The sequence below is a fragment of the Merops nubicus genome, unplaced genomic scaffold, assembly GCF_000691845.1.
Source record: "Merops nubicus isolate BGI_N331 unplaced genomic scaffold, ASM69184v1 scaffold25783, whole genome shotgun sequence".
Lineage (NCBI taxonomy): Eukaryota > Metazoa > Chordata > Aves > Coraciiformes > Meropidae > Merops > Merops nubicus.
In genome coordinates, this window is record NW_008597281.1 from 42,377 (window position 1) to 64,712 (window position 22,336).

General features: G+C 46.7%; 1 protein-coding gene across 1 annotated transcript in view; it reads right to left on the minus strand.

Moving 5' to 3' along the window:
• LOC103769462 (voltage-dependent T-type calcium channel subunit alpha-1G-like) overlaps window positions 1–22,331 on the minus strand; it is a gene marked incomplete at its 5' end in the record, with an annotated part of 54,240 nt that extends 31,909 nt beyond the window's left edge. The window contains 9 exons of the mRNA XM_008936659.1: window positions 1–46; window positions 600–689; window positions 1,305–1,430; window positions 4,682–4,808; window positions 10,944–11,128; window positions 11,974–12,042; window positions 15,102–15,225; window positions 16,411–16,511; window positions 22,053–22,331. The exon at window positions 1–46 is cut by the window's left edge and continues 195 nt beyond it. Coding sequence (XP_008934907.1) covers window positions 1–46; window positions 600–689; window positions 1,305–1,430; window positions 4,682–4,808; window positions 10,944–11,128; window positions 11,974–12,042; window positions 15,102–15,225; window positions 16,411–16,511; window positions 22,053–22,331 — 1,147 coding nt within the window. The remainder of the gene's footprint in view (window positions 47–599; window positions 690–1,304; window positions 1,431–4,681; window positions 4,809–10,943; window positions 11,129–11,973; window positions 12,043–15,101; window positions 15,226–16,410; window positions 16,512–22,052) is intronic.
• Window positions 22,332–22,336: the final 5 nt, after the last annotated feature.

Genomic DNA, 22,336 nt, shown 5'->3' on the forward strand with positions numbered 1-22,336 from the left:
AGGAGATGAAGTAGAGGAGCATCCACGGGTTGTAGTTCATGACCGGCTGCAAAGTGGAGGAAGGCAAACGTCAGCTGAACCTCAAGAAAAAAATGGGAGCAAATTGATAGAGCTGCCCCATCCACAAAACCCTTTGAGGCAGCTCTGCTATTCCTGAAGACGAGAGTCCTCTGAAACATTTTAACTGAATGCTCCCAAAACACAAAGCACGTTGAGGACAGAAAAACCACCTCTGTTCTGCCAACATCAGGACAGTAACATCCTCTGCAGCTATTGTAAGTCCTCCATGGAAAACCTGTACCTATACAAAGCACTTCTCATCTCCTGAAGTGTCTGAATAGCTTAAAAAGCTGAATCATTCTTCGATAAGCGTGGCTCATCTAACACTAGTTACACCAGTCATGTTGCAAAATCTGTAGGAAAAAGGCCATGTTCAAATCCAAACTTTTCATTGGACTCTTTGTCATGCCCCAGGACTTGGGTTAAACACCTCCCTTGATCCTGACCCCGCAACCCCATTTGACAGTGGAAGCCTACACAAGAGCCAAAACGCATGACCTTTGACAACTCATTTCTTGCAGCTCTGCTAGAGCACGTACCTGCTGGTCAACTCCCACAGCATCTAAGCCATCGTACATGATATCCACCCACCCGTCCTTGGAGGCCAGAACAAAGAGAGACATCAGGGCCTAGAAACACACAGGAAAAAAAGTTAGACACAGTTGCACCCAAGCTCTTTCACTTGTAACATTTTACTCCTCTTTGCCCTTTCCTGTCTGAGGCTTATCATTACCTGTCTGATAATGGCACACTTTGATGCCCAGGGTTTCTCTTGGCAGCAAAAACCTATCAATGCCCGTGGCTGGTTCAGCCATGCGCGTTCATTCGGAATCCACAAAGCTGAAGAAATAAGCAGCTTCATTTCCACCCTCCAGGTCTGTACTGCTCCCAACTAATTAGTCCTTACCATGCTGCTAAAATAAGTCTGTGTTGCAGAGATGGTTGAAAAGTGTCCGGCTCTATTAGACAAGCCCTTCTGCAAGATATATTTGGTTTGTTATGTAGCAGTGAAGCAATTAAGTACTCCACGAAGCCACATGTGCTTGTTCTGTTCTGAAAAGGAGCGTATGCCTGCTTGGAAACACCACCTTTGGGATTTACAGAGACAGAATGCTGTGTATGTGAACTGAATATTTACTGTGACTGGCAGTGCCCTGTAAGAAAATCCCATGGGATAATAATGCACAGGTTTTTAAGTCAAGGAGGTAAAGGAGCAAAGAAGCAGATTACCATTCTATTAATACCTGGCCGAGATTATCAAAATTATACTTGTGCCGGACCCATTTGTAGCTTGCTTCTGTACAATCCGATTTATTTGTGATGTTTCTGGTGTCCTCCCCCTGGCAGATAAAAAACTTGCCTTTGAAAAGCTGCAAAATATGCAAAGAAAAGAGGAACGGTTAGGGTTTGGTTTGCAGGATTTCTCTGCAGATGATGGGCATGCATTTCTCCTGGGGTGCTCTGCACAGCCCACGCTGACCCAAGAACTTAAAGGAAATGGCCTCATTCGTGCAGGTTATTAAGCACGAGCAGCTTGTACGAAATGCACTTAATGAGCAAATGCATAATTTCACATCATTTAGGACACCCACCTCGTGCATTAGGCTGTGTGGTTCAGTGATCTGAGACTGGCCTAAAGGCCTTTGCTTCTGGGTCGTCAGCTCAAGTGTAGCCCCAACTAATAGCCAAGACCATCTAATGGCTTCTTAGCATACGTGGAATGACTCCGGTGACTCTCAGCCCAGTTAAAGATGCTGGTTTCAAGAGTCACTGACAAATTAAATGTAACGGGGCTGCTCCGTCAGCAGAGTAAAGGTGGCACTGAAGAGGCACAGCAATGGACTAAGCTCTGCTCTTACAGGTCACAAGGGGCTGCGTCAGAGAGGAACCGAGCTGCTGCGAGTGATGTTGGGCTCTTCCTAAATCAAGACTGCTGTCAGTCCAGCTCTGGTCCCTGGTCCTGAATGTTGTTCAATTAGGCTCTGCAGCCTGTGCAGGGGTCTCTGAAAACATTCTTTCTTGTGCAGAGCTTACGGAGCCAAGCCTAGTTGGTGCTAGGTTTGGCTAGGTGCTGATCCGGAGCTTACTTCCCTTGGTGTAAGCCAGGAGAGAAGCAACTCCTGGTGAGAAAGCTCCTGATTTGCACCTGCTTGAGGAACATGAGCCTTCACATGCTTACTTCTAGATCTGGTGCTTCCCATGAACACAACAGAGTGGCAGGGGATGATTACTACTTCAGACAGGGTGATTGATACTAGCAGGATGGATGGCACACCCAGGAGACAGCCAACAAATCTGGGTTTATTTGCTGACAGAAGCTATTGACATTACTGGTGTTGGGGGAAATGGCAGCCTGCTCTCCAGGCTCCTTAAAACGCCACCTGGGTATACAGAGAAAGGACACTGATGGGTTTTGATCTGTTGTTCTAGACAAATATCAGTAGAAATAATAACGAACAAGATATACCCATGCATTACTCAACGGGTTCCCTTCAGAAATCAACAGCAGGAGGATGTTCTCTAGGCATGCAAAATTAATCACCACTCAACACAGTCATAAACTTCTGGATGCAAGAAGAGAAGTATTCCCTGATATTTCCATGGAGAAATACTATCCATGGGTAAGGCAGACTGGGGAGATATAGCCTTCACAGAGAAAAGTTTTAATTAAGCAGGAAGGTAAACAACTGTTTTTAATATATTGTCTATAATATAACTTCTCCAGGAGCTGGACTGTAATGCCACTCAGATGGGAGCAGTAATGTAGCTACTAACAGGGTTTGGAATTACAAAGCCCAGTTTGCAAGAATGCTGATCCCTGTCAGTGCTTGAGATGGAAGCACTTCCAAAAGTGCAAGACCCAGTGTTTCCTACTGCACTTGTCTGAGCTGTTTCTCGTGTCTTATTAGTGGCTACTCACATCTGGGCAAGCTCTAGCACAATAACAGTCTTGCTAAGGGGAAACACTGTCAAAAATGTGGATGCCTGGATTTTAATAGCGTTAAAATCCTCTAGTTTGATCCCCAGTTTGTATTTATGTGCAAAAGCCAACTCTAACTTTGAAAGATCATCTTTTTATAGAAAATAGCTATGGCCCTCATCTTACACCCAATTAGACATAAATATTAACTGAAAAGTTTGCATCCTGAATACAGGATCAGCCTTCCTTGCATCTCCCACTTAATCCCATCAATAGTCATGACAATTTAACTACAAGTCACTAGGGAAGGCAATCACAATTAGCGGGGAGGAAATTCAAAGAGCATACTGCAAGTTTTGTTGTTTGGCATAAATTTTCCTGTGTCTGAGTTCTATATTGTTTTATGAGATATGCTTAGTTTCATGAATTTGTTTATTATAATGGATGGATGCTGTTGTACTGTAATGCTAAGGCAATCTAGCTGCTGAGGTGGTTATGGATGGCAGGATTTTCTTCTCTGTTTATTTTCAATGCTGTATTTATTATTTAAACAGTATATTAGTATAAAATACTACATAAGACACCTTTCCAAAACAAAAACAAACAGAGCAGCTTTCCAAAGCTAGCTGTGACAGATCAGATAAACTTCAGAAAAAAGTAAGTGTTATGTCAGAATAGTTATATGAAACCATCTCTCCTTCCCAGGTAATGAGAAACCAATCGCATTGGAAACTCTGCCACTTTTCCCCAGGTTCCTGCACTCCTGGGACTGAGGATAGTGCCAGCAGAGTTGGCAGGAAGCAGATTCAGAAATCTCTGTTTCTGCAAGCTGTCAGCTATACAAACTGTCAGAATCTCAATGAATCTCCATGTCAGCTCTCTGGAGTTTAGAAATGAACAATTTCAGGTTTGAGAGTCCTGTTTCCCCATTGGTTGAATCCCATTCCCAGAGGAATCCCAGAGGAATGGGATTTAACAGTTTTCCCGAGCAAAGTTTTTCTGGTGAAATAGGTCATGTCCCAGGCCTGATCTTTCTGTGGTGTGGCCAGGAGAGTAAAGTGGGAAAATATTTTGCTTCATGTCCCACTGCAGAGATAGCAGTAGTCCTTGAGGTGAGGAAAGGATGCAGAAAGCCCATTCTGTACCCCTGAGGGGGTCATCACCTTGGCTTTTGTACCACATGCAACAGGGAAGCTTCAAGGAAGTTCAACAGGTCAAGTGACACATAGCCAAGACTTGGAAGTCAGGAACAAAAGTCTTGAGAGCATTAGAAGGGTCATGCTCTGCTGCTGGGGTGGAGACCGAGAGCCACCTAAGCCCTTGGGTCTGAGCCATTCCAGGTTTTTAACTATGGCAAAGTTACAGATTCAAAACCAACCCATGTTTCTAGACCTGGATCTTGATGGAACCAGAGACAGGTAAAACCAACCCCACTATCTGGGTCTAACCATTGCTCCTTCAGCTGTGGCTAGGGATGCATGTTGCTGGGCCACTGTTGTTAGGTTTTAATGGCTAACCAATAATGGGTAATCTGCTTCCTCCTTGCTAGGAGCAAGAAATGTCCCCAGAAAGGTCAAAAAGCCCATTGGTTCAGTTTCAGAAAGGCTTATGGTGTGCCCATTGGTACAGATACCCAGATGTGGGGCCATCTGGTGCTCATTACCCTTTTTGGTTAGGTGCTGAGGCTTACAGGGAGCTTACCTGAACTCCCAGGATCCCAAAGATTATGAAAAAGGCACAGCAGATGACCACGATGTTCCCAATGGGCTTCAGGGATGACATGAGAGTCTCCACCACCAGCTTCAGTCCTTGGGCTCGACTAATGACTCTGTGGGGGCAAGTAAGCACAAAAGCTATGTTAGAACTATTCTTGCCCAGTTCTGCCTCCTATCAAGAGAGAAGATGAGGAGAAAACATCTTTAGGGTTCTTTTTAGAACAGCAAATAACTCAAAAAATGATAGAAGAAGCACTTCTGGAAGATTGACCGATGAGATTATGGAGGTGTTTGGGAAAGGGATCTCTGTCTACACATACAGATTTGTATAAAGAAGAGGAAGAAGAGACCACATATGAGAAGCCAGGCCAGAAAAGTCACTGGAGGAGGACCTAGTAAAGGAAGATATATAGGCTAGTCTCATATTTCAAGCTTGGAATGATGGTTTCAACCTAACCCACTACCTGTCCTTGATCTGTTTGCTGATCACCATTCACCATGGTACATTCAAGCTTTGGCATTTTCCCTTTCCTATCATTCAGTCCAAAGAGCTCTCTAGGTTTCCAGCCTTGATCACACCTTTCTGGGAATCCAGCTTCTTGGTTTGGACCCTATGCCTGTAGCCTGTCCAGGTTGGGAAAGAGAGGGCAAAGAGAGTGCTCTGGTAGCACACAGAATTTCCTGACAGAGGCTTAGATCACATGGGAAGGTTGGGGAAGAATAATGTGGACACCATGACTGGAGCAAGCATAAAAAAAAAAAAAAAAAGAAAAAAAAAAAGGAGAGCCTGTACTGTATTCTCAAGGACACCACTACAGTGAAAGGACAAGGCTTGTGTGATTTAAAGAAACTCTCTCACTGTGCTAGGTGAGAGGAACGACATACTCAGGCTCACAGAGCTGAAGGCGGAGAGCTGGGGGGCTGCAAAAGGCATCTGGAGAGGTTCATGCCCCCCTCCTCATGGTGCCAGCTGGAATGAAGTATTTCACTAGCACTGTAAATCAGTTTGTACAGATGCCCGGGAGACGGTGCCCTCCCAAGGCAGAGAGAGCTGTCTGCTGTGGATCTCAGCAGGAGGGAAGAGCCTGTGTGCTTCTGGGCACTGGCAGGCGACTCCTTTGAACACTTGGCACTCAAAAGTGCCACAGACTTCCCCACCTTCCTCTTCTGCCTGGTTCTCTTTTGCCAGGGGAGTCCTCCCTCTGCCTCTCCTGTTCCACCACACATCTGGCTGCACTACCTGAAACACAGCTGGAGTTTTGTTGCCTGGAGAGGATCCAAATTTTCCTCCTCTCTTCCCATCCTGGGCATGATGCTCCCAGAAGAGATCCCCATGGACACCTCCACATGCCTGACATGCGTGGTCTTAGCTGGGAGCCCAGCCAAGCCTGCACCAACCCTCTCTTGCCCCAGAGCTGACAGGCTTAGCAAACTGCAGTGCTCAGCACACCAGCACCAGGTCTTTCAAAAATTGTTGGCTTTAAACAGCATCCTGCAAAGCTAAAAATTATTTCCCTTTTTTTTTCTGGTTAAATATTTACTCAAAATGTCAAGGGTAACTCATCAATTATAATTTTAAAAAAGAAACAGATGGTGGTATTTTTATCCCCTCCCTTGCCAGTGGAGCACACAAGGCAGAAGCTGCTGTTCCTCACGCTGGGTGCCTCTGCCAGGGAGCTGCTGTGGCTCCCTATTTCAGACACCTCAGCTTCCCTGGTGCTCAGATCCAAGTTATATTAGGGAATGAGCTGGGGGGTGATGTTGCTCGGGGAGCAGAAGGCTACTGAAGGCTGAGATGCCCCCCTGGGACGGTGTGGACCCCCTGCAGCCTTGGAGACTGGTCGGTGTTGGCTGCCTAAAGTGCCCACCTGAATTAGCCCAGACTGAGGTCCTCACGGGGGCAGCTACACTGCTGCTGCCACATTGCACCTGCACCGAGGCTGAGAGCAGAGCCCAGGCCAGCTACCAGAGGAGGGTGGACAGCAGGTTAGTGTGCCCAATCCAAAGAGCTGGTTAGTCCAGTTCAACGGGCAGTGTCTGCATGGCAAGGGCTCTTCCCACACCATCTGAGCACACGAAGCAAGTATTGGGCTGGACAGTATGAGGCTGAGTCTCACGTCTGGATCCTGAGGTGGTCTAAAGACCTCATCATCTCTCACACAGCCCTGGGTGAAATCCTACAACTGCCAAACTGCAGATGGGAAACCGAGGCACAGGAGGACCACAAGCCATTTTCTCAAAGGTATGCAGGCAACACATTTCCAATGATTTCAATGGAAATTAGGTGCTTTGGTGCCTTTTGGGATCCTGACTTATTTATTCTGTCCACTGTCACACAGTATGGAACCAAAGTCAGGTCTTTAAATTGAAGGCCTGTGGTCTAAACTACTTCAGCATCCTCAAATTTAGGGGAGCAAGGAAGAAATTTAGCCTCTAGAGTCTAAAGTTGATAATTTTCTCTGACACTTATTAAGAAAGCCTATTCAGGAAATAATAAAGTGATTTCCCTTGTGAGATACTATTTGGTATCCAGCAGAGAGAGAAAATAGGAGGTTACTCGTCTGACTTCGCAAAGTCATGTATGTTGAGAAAAAAAAGGCTGAGAAACTGCAGCATTTGGCTCTTTCAGTGATTTGAGCAACCAGGGAATTCCTCGAATGAGAATGCATGAGGGTAAAAGCTGCCACCAGTTTAGCTCCAGATCAGTGCTGTTTCCAGCCCTACAGGGAGGGATGACTTTGAAAAGATTTTGAAAAATAATAGTTCTCGCTAATGAAAACCTTCAGACCTTGGAGCTGTCTCAGACAACGGGCCTGACCCAAAGTCAAGGCAAGTCTGCAAAGACTCCTGCCACTCTCCCATGAGTCTGATAACTCCCTAAGAAGGGGCAATAAAATCCTCAGCATTTCCAGATTATTAGTGTCAGCTCTAATACGTCCACACACAGCATCCCTGCACCTCATCAGTATTGCCCAAGGTCCTGCTGATACTAGGATTGTGAACCCACCACTCCCGTGGCTTGTCACTGAAGGATTCAGCTGATAGGGAGCCCTCTGGTTGTGCCAGAGATGTAGACTGGCCAAAGGTACACTAAGGACAATTTCAGACTGCTTTAGGCATATTGCAAATGGGGAAATTGAAATGAGGCCTTTTTGATTTTTTTTTTTCAGGTAAAGAAATGTTAATCCCTCAAGTACCTCCTGGTTCTGCTGGTCTCAGCATTCCCAGTGCTGCTAACCCCCTGGTGTGAGACACTCCAAACTCACTGCCAGCCTCGCCCCTGCTGGATCACTTTTACTAACGTTAAGCCTACTAGTCTGAGCAGAGCTCTCAGAAGAAGTAGCACTTAGATGAAGTAGCAGATCAGCATTAATGAAGACCTTCCTCCACAGATTAAAAAAAAATTAGCAAAGGTGATAATATGATAGATAGAAGAGAGTCTATGAAATGACTATTTCATACTGTGATGGTATTAAAAGTGAATTATTTATCCATCTGCTTTGGAAGTCAAAGCTTAGGCTCTGTAGGGAGTAACAGCATTGAAGTCCGTCCACATTAATTCTGAATACATTTTCAGTTTTGATTCCTCTTGTATCTTAAGCTACAACACTTGATCACAACAACAGCAGGTTGAACGCATTAGGAAGGAATGTTATTGTAAAAGCAATCCCTCTACTGGCTGAAACTTCAGAGGGTCATGGAAACATCTTTAAATGTCACTCCTTTTGTGAATATATTTTTGGAATTTTGGTCATAAAGCTGTGCTTGAATCCTCATGGATTCAATTTGGAGGCTGATAATCAATCATGCAATCAAAAGCCCATGACTGGCACACAGGCCAGTGGTTTTTTTAATGCCTGTGCAAAAGGCACAAGCACGCAGGGATTTGTGTGCTGTGTAAGGCAGCGGGGTTGTTTTCACAGGAGGAAATAAGAGCCAGAACGATGGAGGTCTTTTGCAAGAAGAACCCCTTTAGACCATCAGCCAGGAAAGGCAGTGCAGGGACACTGAGGGCTGTCCCTGCTCTCCAGTGTGACATGCATGGTCGTGGCTTGGCTTCTCTGTGAGGGTGTCCTCCCTGCAGCCAGGTCCCCGAGTGCCTCCAGAAGGGAAGGAGAGAAAGAGCCAGGTCAGCTCCTCTGCGGTGGGGACGGAGCAGTCGCTTCGGTCTCTGCCCCGCGCCTTCCTGGAGAGGCAGGAGATCAGTCTGCTCTCCACAGGGAACTTTGCCAGGCCACTGGAGCCACAGTGGCCAAAGACCTCGGGTCACCTGTCCCAGCTGTCATCCCACGCTGATGCAGCTGAGCCTGGCAGGCAGATCCACAGGCTGTGTGGCACAGCCCACGGCAAAGGCAGAGCGGGCAGCTGTGGGCAGCTGTGGGCAGCTGTGGGCCCAGGGCAGCCCAGATGTGCAGCACAGAGGCAGATGGGTTTCCACATGTGGAGATTTATGACTTAGTGAAAAGCCCCCGGTTTGATGGCTGCTTTTTCATTTCCTACAAATCTAATTACAGGGGAATAGAGCTGATTTTGAACATATTTAGGGAATGGGCTTGTTGCTGGCTTTTTACGTATCCTTTGTAGTAGAAAGCAGCACGTTGGCTGAAAACATTCACACAACTCTCTTGAGAAAACCTATCAAATGTCAACAAGAACGGGATAGCAATGGAAGAGTCTAATCCTGCACATGCTTCAGATAGCAGGTGTTCCTCCAGCCTGCAGTTACCCACTGGACTATTCCCCAGAACTGCAGACTACTCATGCACACAGGTGACTGCAGAGAAAGGCTCTAGCAAACAAAGACCCAGGTCTGGGCCAGGCAGACCTATAGATCTGCAAAGAAGCGTACAGGGCTTTTACTAGGTCAGAGAGGTGGCTCTTCCTCTAGATCCAATTTAACCACATCTCCTCAAAAAAGAAACTTTCATTCCACAATTCAGAGATGGGAAATCAATGCTTCCTTTATCCAGAACTATCCAGATTATTTTGTAGGTTTTCTTAACACAGGTCAAAAATCAGCCAAAAAGGATGAGGAGAGCAGATTTACCAAACCAGCAATCTGGCAGAAACTACCCCAGAAACAACAGCTGACACAGAGATGCCAGGGGACACAAGAAGAGAAAAAGTATCAATTGGAGTCATGTAGGAAGACAATCCGGACACATGGTCATGGAGCTGAACCACACCAATGGCACTACCTGTTCAAATAAAAATTATTAAAACCAGCTCACATCCTAAAACTCACCAGGCACAACATACACATAGCCAAATTTAACAGAACGTCTTTTATAGCTGCTCAGAATATTTGAAAGGTATACATATAGGCATGGCCATTGTTATTTAGACTTATTATTCACACAGGGGTAGTAAAACAACATCTTCTGTCAGAAGCAGGATCCTATTTTCTGTCCTGAAAAAGAAAATCCTGACTCAAAGCAAACCTTTTATGAAAGAAGCAGCAGTAAGATATGACAGGCGCACAAAGCTGCTTTGAGCAGGAAGGTTTATTAGCTGCTGCATAACAAGAGCAGCAACAATAGTATTAAAGAAGGATTGCATTTAGCATGGAGAGAAACCTTCATGCCTTGGGGTACAGGACAAAACAGATGCCTGTTTGGAAGAAGCTGGTCGTTGGGCAGGTTCTTGTCAGAGGGGTGCCTGCCCCTGAAGCGTGGGATACTGCCGCTGCCAGAGATGGGGGACCAAGTTAGCAGGACAATTGCTTTCATCTTGTCTGGGCAATTTTCAAACTAAATTTCTCTGTAAAATTAATGGGGAACTGAGGAGGGGAAAAAACAGGCTTCTTTGCATTCTAGGTTAAGCAACAGTTTAGTCTCTGCTTCCTTAAAAATGATCTGCCACCTGCTACTAATTTCCTTCTTTGTTACAAAAGCCATCGACTGCCTGAAGGAAAGGGGGAGAAGAAGCTGTTAAGCTGCACTTTACACAGAGCAAATGAGAACACAAATAGCAGGGGATGTGTGTTTTAATGAGCAAAGGAGGCGTTGATCAGCTTACTACTGCACTTGGGGCTGGTCCCAGAACACGGCACGTGCCCAAAGCTCCTGATGGCTCTGCAGGACCCGCGGCCGCTCATTGTCTGCGGAGCAGCAGGAGACTGGGCGCAACTCTGGTGCCAGCCGCCGTACCCTTGCCTCGACTACTCCTGCCCTGGCACAAGTGCTGCTGTTTGCAGATGAGGCTCAGCTCCCCCTTTGACACACGCTCTGCACTCATCCCCTGGTTACCTTAATGGCCGCAGCGTCCTCAGCAGTCTCAAAACTCGGAGCATCCCCAGGATTTTCGTGCCACTGTCTGATACCATTGAGACCAGGATGTCGATGACAGAGATGAGAACCAGCACCCCATCCAGCACATTCCAGCTGCTTTTCAAGTAGGCTTTCTCCCCAAAACACAAGCCTAGTGCCACCACCTGCCCGGACATCAAGTTGCAACAAATTATGACTATGGCATCCAGTATGTTTCTTCCAGTTAGCAACCTGCTGAGAACGCATTATTTACAGATACAAGTCTGTGAGTCCATTTGCTTCCCAGTATAGAAGCCTAATTAGACAAATCAGCAAAGTGTTATATTGCAAGGATTGTAAAAATACCTCTGCAAAAACATCCCAGATTGTCCCTTACAGCTGATGTATTTTTAATGCAGCTAAATATAGCTGCACAAAACTTCCTAACGTGTTTAGCTCTGGCATAAAAAGTTTGATCATATTTTATTCCTATAGACTGGAGTAAGGTTCAGAGTGGCTGACCCAAAGCAATCAGTTACAAGCTTTGCAAATAAAGAAATTAGAGAAACTTTCCAAAGAAAGAGCAATTGTTCTGTGAGATGATTACGAATTACCCAAGAGAGATTTACAGCAATAGGTTTCTGAGCCTCCTGCCTCAAATCCAGCAAAGTGTTTCAACGTGCTTAAGTCTCTCCCCCTCAGGAAAGCACAGAGCTGCTTAGGCTGTTGAGGACAATCAGTTGTGGAAGACAATGGGACTTACATGCACAGTTGAAGTTAAGCATGTGCTCAAGAGCTTTGCTGAATAGGGAAGGATTGCTGAATTGAAGCATCCCATTGCTCATATAATGGTGTAAATCAAGAGCAACTTCAGTTAAATTGTCCTGATGTAAAACGTGCTCAGAATAAGGCATGTGATGGGTATTTGAATACACTTCAGAAGAGGAACCTTGTTTGTTACTGGTAGACCTAGGGGTTGTGCCAGTCCACTATAATAAAATACAACTAATATAATACAGGCTTCATTTACCTTAACTGTCATCTCAGTCAGGAAGATAACTGTAAAGATGTAGTTGGAAAGTGTTAAGAAAATCCGTTCCTGTGAAAAAGAAAATGAGAGACAATGTTTTATAGCTCGCTCTCCACAGCTGTACATCTCCCTGTGCCTATTCAGGTGGTTGCTAACTGTTCTCCAGTTTTTGTTCTGGAACAAGACTCGGGCTGCTTACTCACAAGGGGGGGAGGAAATCCAAATATTTAGAGAATAACGCTCGGCGGGGTTCAGCTCTGCCAGTGCCTGGCCCTGCGTCAGCACCATGGACAGGGGCATCCGCCCACACCTACCCCCAAATGCCCTCATCTGCCCCCAAATCTGTCCCATCTGCCCCCAAAAGCCCTCCGCCTGCCCCCAAATCTCCCCCTTCTGTGCCCCAAATATCCCACATCTGTCCCCCAACCCTACCCATCTTCCCCCCAACCCTCCTCCACATCTGCCCCAAAATCCTCCCCACATATACCCCACATCCTCCCCATATCTACCTCCAGCAGAAACAGGGAGATCTCCGCCCCTTGGAGCACACTTGACAAATCTCTACCTGCCCCTCACCTGCGGACATCACCACACAGTGCAAATATCACTGAGCTCCCAATTCTCCTAGAAATTAAGTCAATATTAGAGCGGCTGCACTGCCAGGCAAGCAGGCCCCGTGGGACGCTGCAGCGCAGCTGGCAGGAGTTGTCACAGCTCCATCGAAGCTCTGGGGGTTTATGCCAGCTGAGACCTGCCCCTGAAAGGTTGATTCAGTTGTCCAAAGCCACAGGGTAGACCTGGGCGTGAAGCCCAATAGTCTCAGTTCCCAGTCCCCTGTGTTATCCACCAGACCTTGCCGTCCTCACCGCCACCGCTCTGCAATAGCAGCTAGTGATTACAGATGAGACCATGGACTGGTTCCCTATCTGTAGTTAGCAGAAACCTTTCTTTTTAATGATGATCATTAAATAAATTACACTCTTCCTTAATCCCTGAACAATCTCCGATTGCCTGTACAGAGAAAGGGACAGCAGAAGGTGAAGGATGGAGGAAAGATGATGCATATGCATGTATGCATGTGAGCATACAATTGAATCAGACCCAGTTCTGCTAATAACAGTTTTGGATTTATTTCTGCCTCTCCCTACAGAGCAGTCCTGTAAGAGATGCAGATCTCTCGCTCAAAATGAGATGCAATTTAAACAAGACAAAACACCTTGGCAACTCTCTCGCTTGCCAGATCATGATTTACTGAAAGTGACTCAGGAACCACAGAGTAGCTTGTTTCCATACTGGGTCCATAATTAATTAGGTCCTGGACCTGCACAGTGATTGCCTGAGCCGTGATAGGAAACATCTCTGGCCGTTAGCTGACTGCCACACAAAAGCTTGCTATGGAGGGGCAGGAGAAAGAGTAGGGACCTGCTTGTGGAGCTGGAGATAAAACAGCAATAGCATGGAGAAGAGACTGAGGATATTACATTTCTCTCTGGCAAGTGTGTGGCTGTTTTGAAGGATAATCTCCCCGGCCCATGCTGCACGCTCTGCAATGGGGAGCGTGTGTTGGCTAGCAACAGCATCCCCTGTTCCGATAAGCCAGCTGAAACTGGGACAGGGAAAGACAACTGGCTTGAAGCAGCTAGAAAATGCACAGCTCGGGGAAGCAAAGTACAATTATTTTAAACAACTCAAGCTAAACTAACTCTCTTGGTTTCCAGATGAGAGCTCCGGCAGTGCCGGCAGGGCCCACGCGCTCCTTCTGGCTCCCCTGCTCCCTGCCCCGCTGCTCAGCATCCCTCTTCTCCTCCCTGCTGCTCCCAGACTGGGGTCTAGCTCAGCTCCAGCCCTGGGCAACCCATTTTGGTTCCCTCAGCTATAACATCATGCTGATGAACCTCACACCCATCCCTGTCTCCTTTCCTGTCTGAACTTCCAATACCCAGGGTCACCACAACTCATCCTCCCCCTTCCATATACAAAATTCTCTTTTTTCATGCTAGAGCTCTTTGCTGTGGACAAAGGATTCAGGCATGCCACCCCATTCCCATCCTGCATAACTACAGCTCCTTTTAGAGCCCTGGTGAAAAGTGACTCTCAGAGGACACAGCAAAGGGCTTCAAAGAAGCATTGGGGATCTCAAGGGACACTCTCGGGATGTTCCATTTGGGGAACAGCAGGGTGATTTCCTCCTGCTAGACTGGCCGGCAGGGAGTCCTGCTCTCTTCTTGCAGCTGTGAGTGGGTGCACCACAACTGCATGATAAACAAAGGAAAAAAACTGATTTAGGGGAGGGACTGCCGGACAAACTATTACAGTAAGGAGGACTACTAGGGAAAGCTTAAAATAGGCACAGAGCAGCCAATACTCCAGTTTTAAGGTCTTACATTGTGAAGATCTACAAAAATGAACAGCCTGACACGCCTACATCAACAAAACAGGATTCAATACGATTGCAATATGAGCAGTCTTTTGCAATAGTTTAGCAAGAGCCCAGCGTCTCTCTCAGCCACAATCTATGCTAAAATAAAAGAGCAATCGGATGATTCTGCCCTTCAAATTGATGGACATTGGTGCTGTGAGGTTCTGGTTTGAGAAATCCTTACATAGTCTCTTAAAGCAAAATGGGTCAGGGAAATGGCATTACAGAGCATGTATCAGTTCAGGTTTTCTGGTGTCACAACAAAGCCGATACACAAAGGGGAGAGAAGAGTATGAAATGAACAGCTTCCCCCATTCCCTTCGCACCACACATACATGCCCGTGGAGAACAGATGGAAGAAACGGAGATTGTGTTGAGAGAGGAAAAGTGTTTGAAGGTTGATCAGAGAAGGAAACCGAGACAGATGTCATGCTTATGTCATGTGTTAAAACCTTGTTTGTACTTGCAGAAATGGGATATTCCATATACTGCAGGCCATGAGCTCTGCTCTTGCACTTTGAAAGGATGCCGGATAGGGACCAGGAGAGGTGCTGTACCTAATTCAAATAACACACTGGGGGCGAGGGTGTTGGTAGCTTCCCATTGAAAAAAGAAAAAGAAAGTGAGACCAAGTGCACAGCGGTGGAGTCCAAGCCATGGGTGTAGGCTCTACGAGCAGTACAGGAGAACATTAACCTCAGAAACTCACAGCACTGTGAGGCTCGATTTTGGGTCGTTCCATGGCGATGGTAATGCAGTTCAGGAAAATGATCACCAAGACAATATGATCAAACATCTTGTGGGTGATGACTTTATTGCACATCAGACGGAATCTGTCGAGAAAGAAAAAAAAATAGAGAAGACACACAGACTAGCTATTAATGCTTGACTGGCTGGGGAGAAGCACAGCAGCTCGATTGCGTGGAATCGAGCGCTTCGATTGCGAGGCAGATGAGCTACAGTCTCCCAGTCCCCTCCCTGGCAGAGCCACAGGCTGCAGGCAGAGCGGGGTATGAACAGAAAAGGATCAGAGCTACAGCATTAAGCCACAAATTTCAAGCCCTTGTAATGTTCACAGGGGACTTTGAGTCACTTGAAATAGAACAGCTGCCTCCACAACTTGGATATGCGGCCAGGTTTGGATCTGACCTCCTACCTGGTCCATAGTGCTCAGGTTTAGCTTAAATAAAGGAAGAAATACTCCCAGCAAGCCTGTAAGGGTTGAGTGCAGATGGAACAAAGGGACAGAAGCTATTTATTGTGACAGATGGCTGTACACTGACCCGGGATTTATAATGCCGTATTACATTTCCCAAAGTCTGTTTCTGAAAATCTCTCTAATCTTTGTATGAATGAACTCAACCACTGTCCGGTGCCCACCAGCTCCAGCGTGGGAGGGGAACCCTCATTGAGCCTGGGTGCATGTCCAAAGGAACACGTAGGGCAGCACGGAGCCCAGATGGCCCTGACACAGCTGGGCTTTGGGAAGGACAGGGTGCGAGCGTGTTTTCCGGGGTTACTGGGAGCAGGAGAAGGGGGGGGGGGCGAGGGCGGAATGACAGAGAAGTCCAAGCTGAGAAGCAGCTTTAGAAGAACAAGGAGTGTCTTTTGCTGTGTTGTTAAGTGTGTAGTGTGGGCAAATTTCAATTCCTCTGCTTAATGCAGCACTTCTCCCCCCAGCTTCAAATTCCTCAATGCTCCCTCAAGTGAAAAACTTGCAGAGCACTGGCATCGCTGATGGAGCGAACAATGAACTTGATAAAGCTGCAGCCATGCCTGGGGCTGTGGGTCTGTACCAGACACTCATATGCCAGGGCCATGCCCACCCCAGAGCAGCTCTCTGCAGCCAGCAGCCCTTTGGTGGGTGACCTCGATGGGGTGCTGCTGGAGCACGGGAAGGGTTGGGAGTTTTGTGGACACATAGAGAGACCCATCCAGGCCAGATGGGCAGCGTGAGCCGTTGTAACAAGGCCATCCGTGTCCAGCACGCCGCCACTGCTCGAGCTCAGCTGCCTTACCTCGAGTGAGGGGCGAAGATGTAGATGGACCAGGAGTCTCTCTCTTTGCAGCAGGGGGGCAGCCGTGCCCTCACCCACGCCTTCATGCGCTCCCTTTTGCTCTAGAGAAGAAACATATAGCAGAAACATACCGGGAGGAAAACAGAGAGAACTGTTAAAAAAACACCCTCCCCAAACCTCCAAGGAAAGGACTTGGGGCAGTTTTTCACTGAACACACGTCTCCAAGTGCTCAGAAAAGCTGAAATAAAATGATCTCCCACAAAAATACCCTGCTGGGCAGAGGAAGGAGCTCTGGCAGCCAGGCAAGGGCTGTGCCGGCCCTCTGAGCTCACAGGGCTTGGTTTTGATTCTTCCTCCACACGGTAACTGCATCTGGCACACAGTTAGCCAAGAGAACAAACATGATAAATAAAACCCCTTGCCCAGAGGACTGAAAACCTACTCTGATCAGCCTCAGTCCCTCCAGATACTCATCAGATGCTTGCCTGAATCTTCTAAGGTTTGGGGGGGAAAATCCGGGGGTGGGGTGGAGGGACAACGTTTGTTATTTGGATCAGTTTTTAAGAATATATAATGCTTGTCAGAGATTTTAAAGGGACCTGAGGGAGTGATTTCTGCTGCTGACTGGGCCAAGCCCTGTGTCTATGCACCACTGGAAAGCTGAAGAAATCATTTGGGATCCAAATTTTGGTCCAGGAACACACTAGCGAGCATCTGCCTCTCATGCAGCATGGAGAGATTAGATCGGAGATTATACATCCAGAAGGGAACACCATGGCCAACCTGACCTGCTGCACGAAACGTGGGCCACCCAACTCTGGCAAATTAATTCCCACTTGAAATCACAGCACACCCTCAGCCACACATATGTATTTTTAGGACCATTTGCAAGGTCGTTTGAGGGCAGATTGTAAAAGCCTTGGCCAACAGGTCAACTGAAGACATGAAAAATTGGATGCTGAGGGGAAGCTTCATCCTGGCTGCAATAGCCTCTGGATTAGGTTTATCACCTTTTCATCTATAGGTCTTTGAAGGGAGGACAGGATCTTTAATCCAGTTGGCATTTCAGTGCTTGTGCCTTGTGCATGGACAACCAGCAGAAGCCAGGAAAACATCTCACCCACCACACCAGGGCTTTCCCAGCCCTTCCAAATAGAAGCACCAGAAGAAAAATCCACAGACCGGTGCGTGCAACATCACCACAATGTTTTATATTTACAGATTAATAAAAACAGCTCCCTGCTCTTTTATTACCCTTATTTCCCCACTACCACCTGGGCTTGGATGTACACGCACATGGGAACATGGCCACACAGGCTCTTTGAAGCTTTCTTCTGCAGATGTTCAGCAAAGGAGCTGTGGAGAGCAGAGCAGGAATCACTGCTTGCACCCCAGGAGTGCCTGGACCCCCGGGCTGAGGCATTTTCATTTATTTCACCCTGGAAACAGGGGGTGGGTTTCATTCAGAGCCAAACTGTTAGCAACTGGAGGTACTCTGGGCTGTAAAAATGGAATTTGTTAGGGTAATTGAGTGGAATGGAGGAAGTGCTTTCAGTTCCTGTACACGCTCAGCCAGGGGTCTCATTAGCTATGGGAACAGCTAGTGTAGTGTCCATTATAATGAAAGCACTTGGTCATGACCTGAACCCTTCAAAAAATGAAAACCACCTTGTGAAAATAACAAGAAAAGTTTGAATAACAAAAAGCCCCCAGATCTATCTACCCCTCTCCTTCAACCAGCCATCCTTCCCTGCCCTTCTGTGCAAATACAGACCATGCAGCAGCACACCAGGAAGTTTGGGCAGTGCCTTAGCTGTTTTCACACCCCTTTCCCAACTCCAGGCGAGGAGTCAGAACTGCTCCCCCTTCTCTCTAAACTGTATTTAGTAGAGCATACATCCTTGGGGTTGTTATCCCTTCAAGCAGCCTGGTTAGTCTAATTATCCATAGATCTAACAAAGGTAAATAAATGGATAAAAATCAGGTGTCTGCCCAAAGTTGTGGTGAGAACAGCAACTGCTACTCCAGCCTCTGGACACGGAGTAATAGCTGCGACTCGGTCCAGTTCATTTTGCAAGCTGGAAGGTTTCCAGAAGTATCTATTATTCAGAGCAGTTCTGGTATTTATCATGGGGATTTGTAGTGAATGGTAATGCGTCAGCAGCACAGAGTGCTTCTTTATATTCCTTTTGTCCAATTTTAATGCCAAAGATATTTTGGGTTTTGGCTAATTGTTGCAGCTTGCAGTTCATGGGCTAAATCAGATAACAAAGGCAAAAAGTGATCTTCCATCCTGTCTCTATTCAGTGTGTCAGGGTAAGGGTGAGCACCAGGGCTCGGCTGGGGCCAGCTCAGCAGCTCGACTGCTCTATACAGGGCCAAGTACATCCGCAGAAATCTGAAGTCCAAGGAATTACTCCAGATTTCCACCAATGGAACAGCACAGTTCAGTTAATTTGAGCCAAATGTAAGATATTTGTGAAACAAAACCCAAGCGTTTCCAGCCTAAGTCCCATCAAACGCTTTCTCCATGAGGTCCAGATACACATCCACTGCTCACAATCAGGCTGATTGCTGCTTCAGCCTGCATTATGCTCAAAGCCATCTATCAATTATGTGGTTTAAATCACATCTATTTGTTCATAAAACACACCTGGATGGGATGAATAAAGATGTGGGGGAGAAGAAAACTACTCTTTAATGCAGCTGCCAGCGACTTAGACAAAACCTCTCTGGGTAAGACCCCGCAATGTGCCCCACCAGCACGGGCCAGGACACGGGGTGATGCCACTTGGTGACTGGCAACAGTGCCACCTTCACCCAGCTAACAGGGTCCAGCAATCGCACAGCAAGGAGAGCTGCTGATAAGTAGCTGGTTGGGTTGGGGTTTTTTTTAGGACTTTCAGATATTAAAGTATTTCTGAGAGACAGATGAAAGGCAGTTGGCATTAAAAGATGACTGGTTCACTCCTTGGAGTAAGGGAGAAGCTTAGATTTATAAAAGATTTATTAATAAGGATGGAGAGGAAGTGCTGAGAAATGTTCTATGAGCAGCAATGGACCTCCAGGCAAGCTGGAAGCTTCACAGACGTGCTGGGACCCATTTATTTTTAAATATGCAGCAGGGGCAGGCTGAGAGGGTTGGGGGAGCTGCTGGCTGCACACCACAGGGAAAAAATGCAACAGGGAAAGGAGCTGCAACTGCAGTGTGCAATGAGGTTATGGGGAGGAGGGGACACATTCGGTTGCAGGTTCAATATTTCCCTCAGTTTCTTCTCTGAGCACTCCACAATTTTGGTAGGAAAGCACCCAAAAGCATCCAAAATCTGGCACATATGAACCACAAAGACCTCACAGTACCCCCTGATCTCAGTCACGGCCATATGAATCCAGCCAGGCAGTTGATGGCTCTCTCCAGGAAATTTCTCCTTGTCAGCATTCACGCAAAGAAGAGATCTCAGTCCCCTGATTTTATATTTCTGGGGAAAAGAGTTATCAGGGGCCTGATTCTGGCCCCTCAGGGGGATGTAAATTCAGAATAAACTCATTGAAGGCAGGGGAGCGGCACTAATATAAATGGGAGCCTGGGAGATCCAAACGAAGCCTTTGCACTTCTTTTTATTTCTGCACAGAGGCAATCAAAACCAGCCAGCAAGGAGAAATGTGAAGCTTTGCTGCAGAAGGGCATATTTAGGATTACTTTGATCTGAGTAACAGTTGAGTTCTTTTCTTCTTTTCTTGGTGGGGGAGTTCTGAATTTTATTTTTTCCAGTTAAAATAAATGACTTTTTTTTCTGACTTTGTCAAGGCTAATTTAGGGGCAAAGCATCCTCCCAAACGTCAGGAGGGAATCACAAAGGGAAGCTCCACAACCTGGGGACTCATTTCACTAATCTAAGCAGTATTTCTCAATCCATCTGGTTTAGTGATTTGCAGTGAAGACATACTTCAGAGCATGGGGAAAGGCACCAGGCAGCTGTGGATGTCCCAGTTGTGGCTATACCATGGGATGGGGCATGATTTATTTACCCAATTTTGCCTATTTTTTTCCTAGGTATTTGCTTCTGACCACTCTATGGGAGAGGATTGAGGGACCCTTGGTCTAACCTTACATGGCCAGACCTTGGCACACAGAAGATAACGTTTGGTTTACACTAAAAGCGGATGCTGTGATAAAGATTAAAACCATGCATCTTATTCAAGAGTCTGTCATCAGCTCTGGCTGGGGTTGCAGGGCTGGGTGGGATGGGAGAGGAGGGACATGTCCCATCATATGATGTCTAGTGCAAAGGGGACCACTGGCTTCTGATCCAGCAGGAGGAAAGGAAGGGACCTGTGGGATGTTTGGATCAGGTGAGCTGGAAAAAGCAGCAGATGTTGGAGCATGAAAAAAAATCCCTAGCTAGTGATAAAGAGCATGGTCTCTTGATCACTTTTAATATGGCTTTTTCAAAAAATAATTACTGCTCCTTTTCTTTAAAATTCAATTTATTTTATGGAGGTTAAAAACCAGGTTAAGACAATCAGTAAAAATCCCAGGCTGAGGATCCATGCTGGAGATGTAATGGGATAATGGCTCTTTTTAAAGGCAATTCACGGCTGAGTGACTCCATTCTGCCAGCACTAACCCTCCTTCTCCTCCTCTTCCTTCTCTAGAGTCACTGTTGCCTTTCACATCCCTTCACATGCTCCAAATTCCATTTTCATTCAACAGACTCAATGAAATACAGTAAAACCATGTCCACAAGCTGCAGCTTTCCTGTTCTTAATACCACCCTGGTCACCATCACATTGCTCTCTCCAAAACCCCTCCATTTCAACAACAGAAACCGAGTTACCCCCAAAGGATGACCCATCAGATCAATGCATTTTTAAGCCTGAGAACGAGGTAAAATGAAACAAAGAGATAACCTGGAAAGAGCAGAAAACTCTCCAGAACTGTCTTGGGATATCCCAACGGGATAACCCCTGCAGGCATTCTTCTGCCAACTCAAGCCCCTCTCTGCCAGTGATGCAAAAATCTTGGAAAAGCAGCCACATTCATAATATTTCTCAAATTATACTTTTCAGGCTGGTGAAAGAGAGAGCCATTTATTAGCCTAATGCCCCTTCATATGGAAATTAATGCAAAAACTTTGAAATTACCACTGACTCTATGGGACTAATGGCAGTAGAGGGCCAACCCTGCCCTTTTGTTGCCTTTTCAAGAGAAACTGCTGCTGTGTGTGGGGGCAGAAATCTGAAACATGGCTGGAAAGTGGGGAAAGTTCCTTGTTTGTTTTTAAAAAAAAAAAAAAAAAAAGAAAGAAAAAAAACAGAGAGGCATATTTCCTTGGCATTTTGCCTTTGCTTTGTACCTTTTAGTGGAACCTGAGGAGCTTTGCCCTGATTTCTCCATCATGAACTATCTGATACTGCACTGGAATACTTAAAATGATGCCAACCCCATTTCTGATGGTGTCCACAGCCCAGAGACCTTCTGGTGCTCTTCTGGGTGGCTTCCAGTCTGGTCTGGGGGCGATGGTGAAATTAGTCCCTGCTCAGGCCACTGCTTCCCACCCACTTGTGCACTCCCAAGACAGGCACAAGCACTGCTTCAACAAGGAAAAAAGCCCAAAAGGAGCGCTCAGCATTTCCTTACCATGTTGCCTTCATCGTCACAGTCATCACAGTCCTGTCGGGGGTCATCCAGATGGAGTTGGTGCAGCAGCAGGCCTGGAGAGGTCTTCCCGTTACAGTCCTGGTGCTCGGAGGTGGAGGTTCGGCTGCTGTGCATGCTGCTGGTCCGGTACAGGGAAGGCACCTGCAGAGTATCCTGGAGGTCGAAGGAGCCTTTTGTTTCCAGCGACTCCATGCGCTGAGGCAAAGAGCCGTTGAAGCTGCCGGCCCGACTGGAGCGCTCCTCATCCGAGCTCTCCCCTTCCT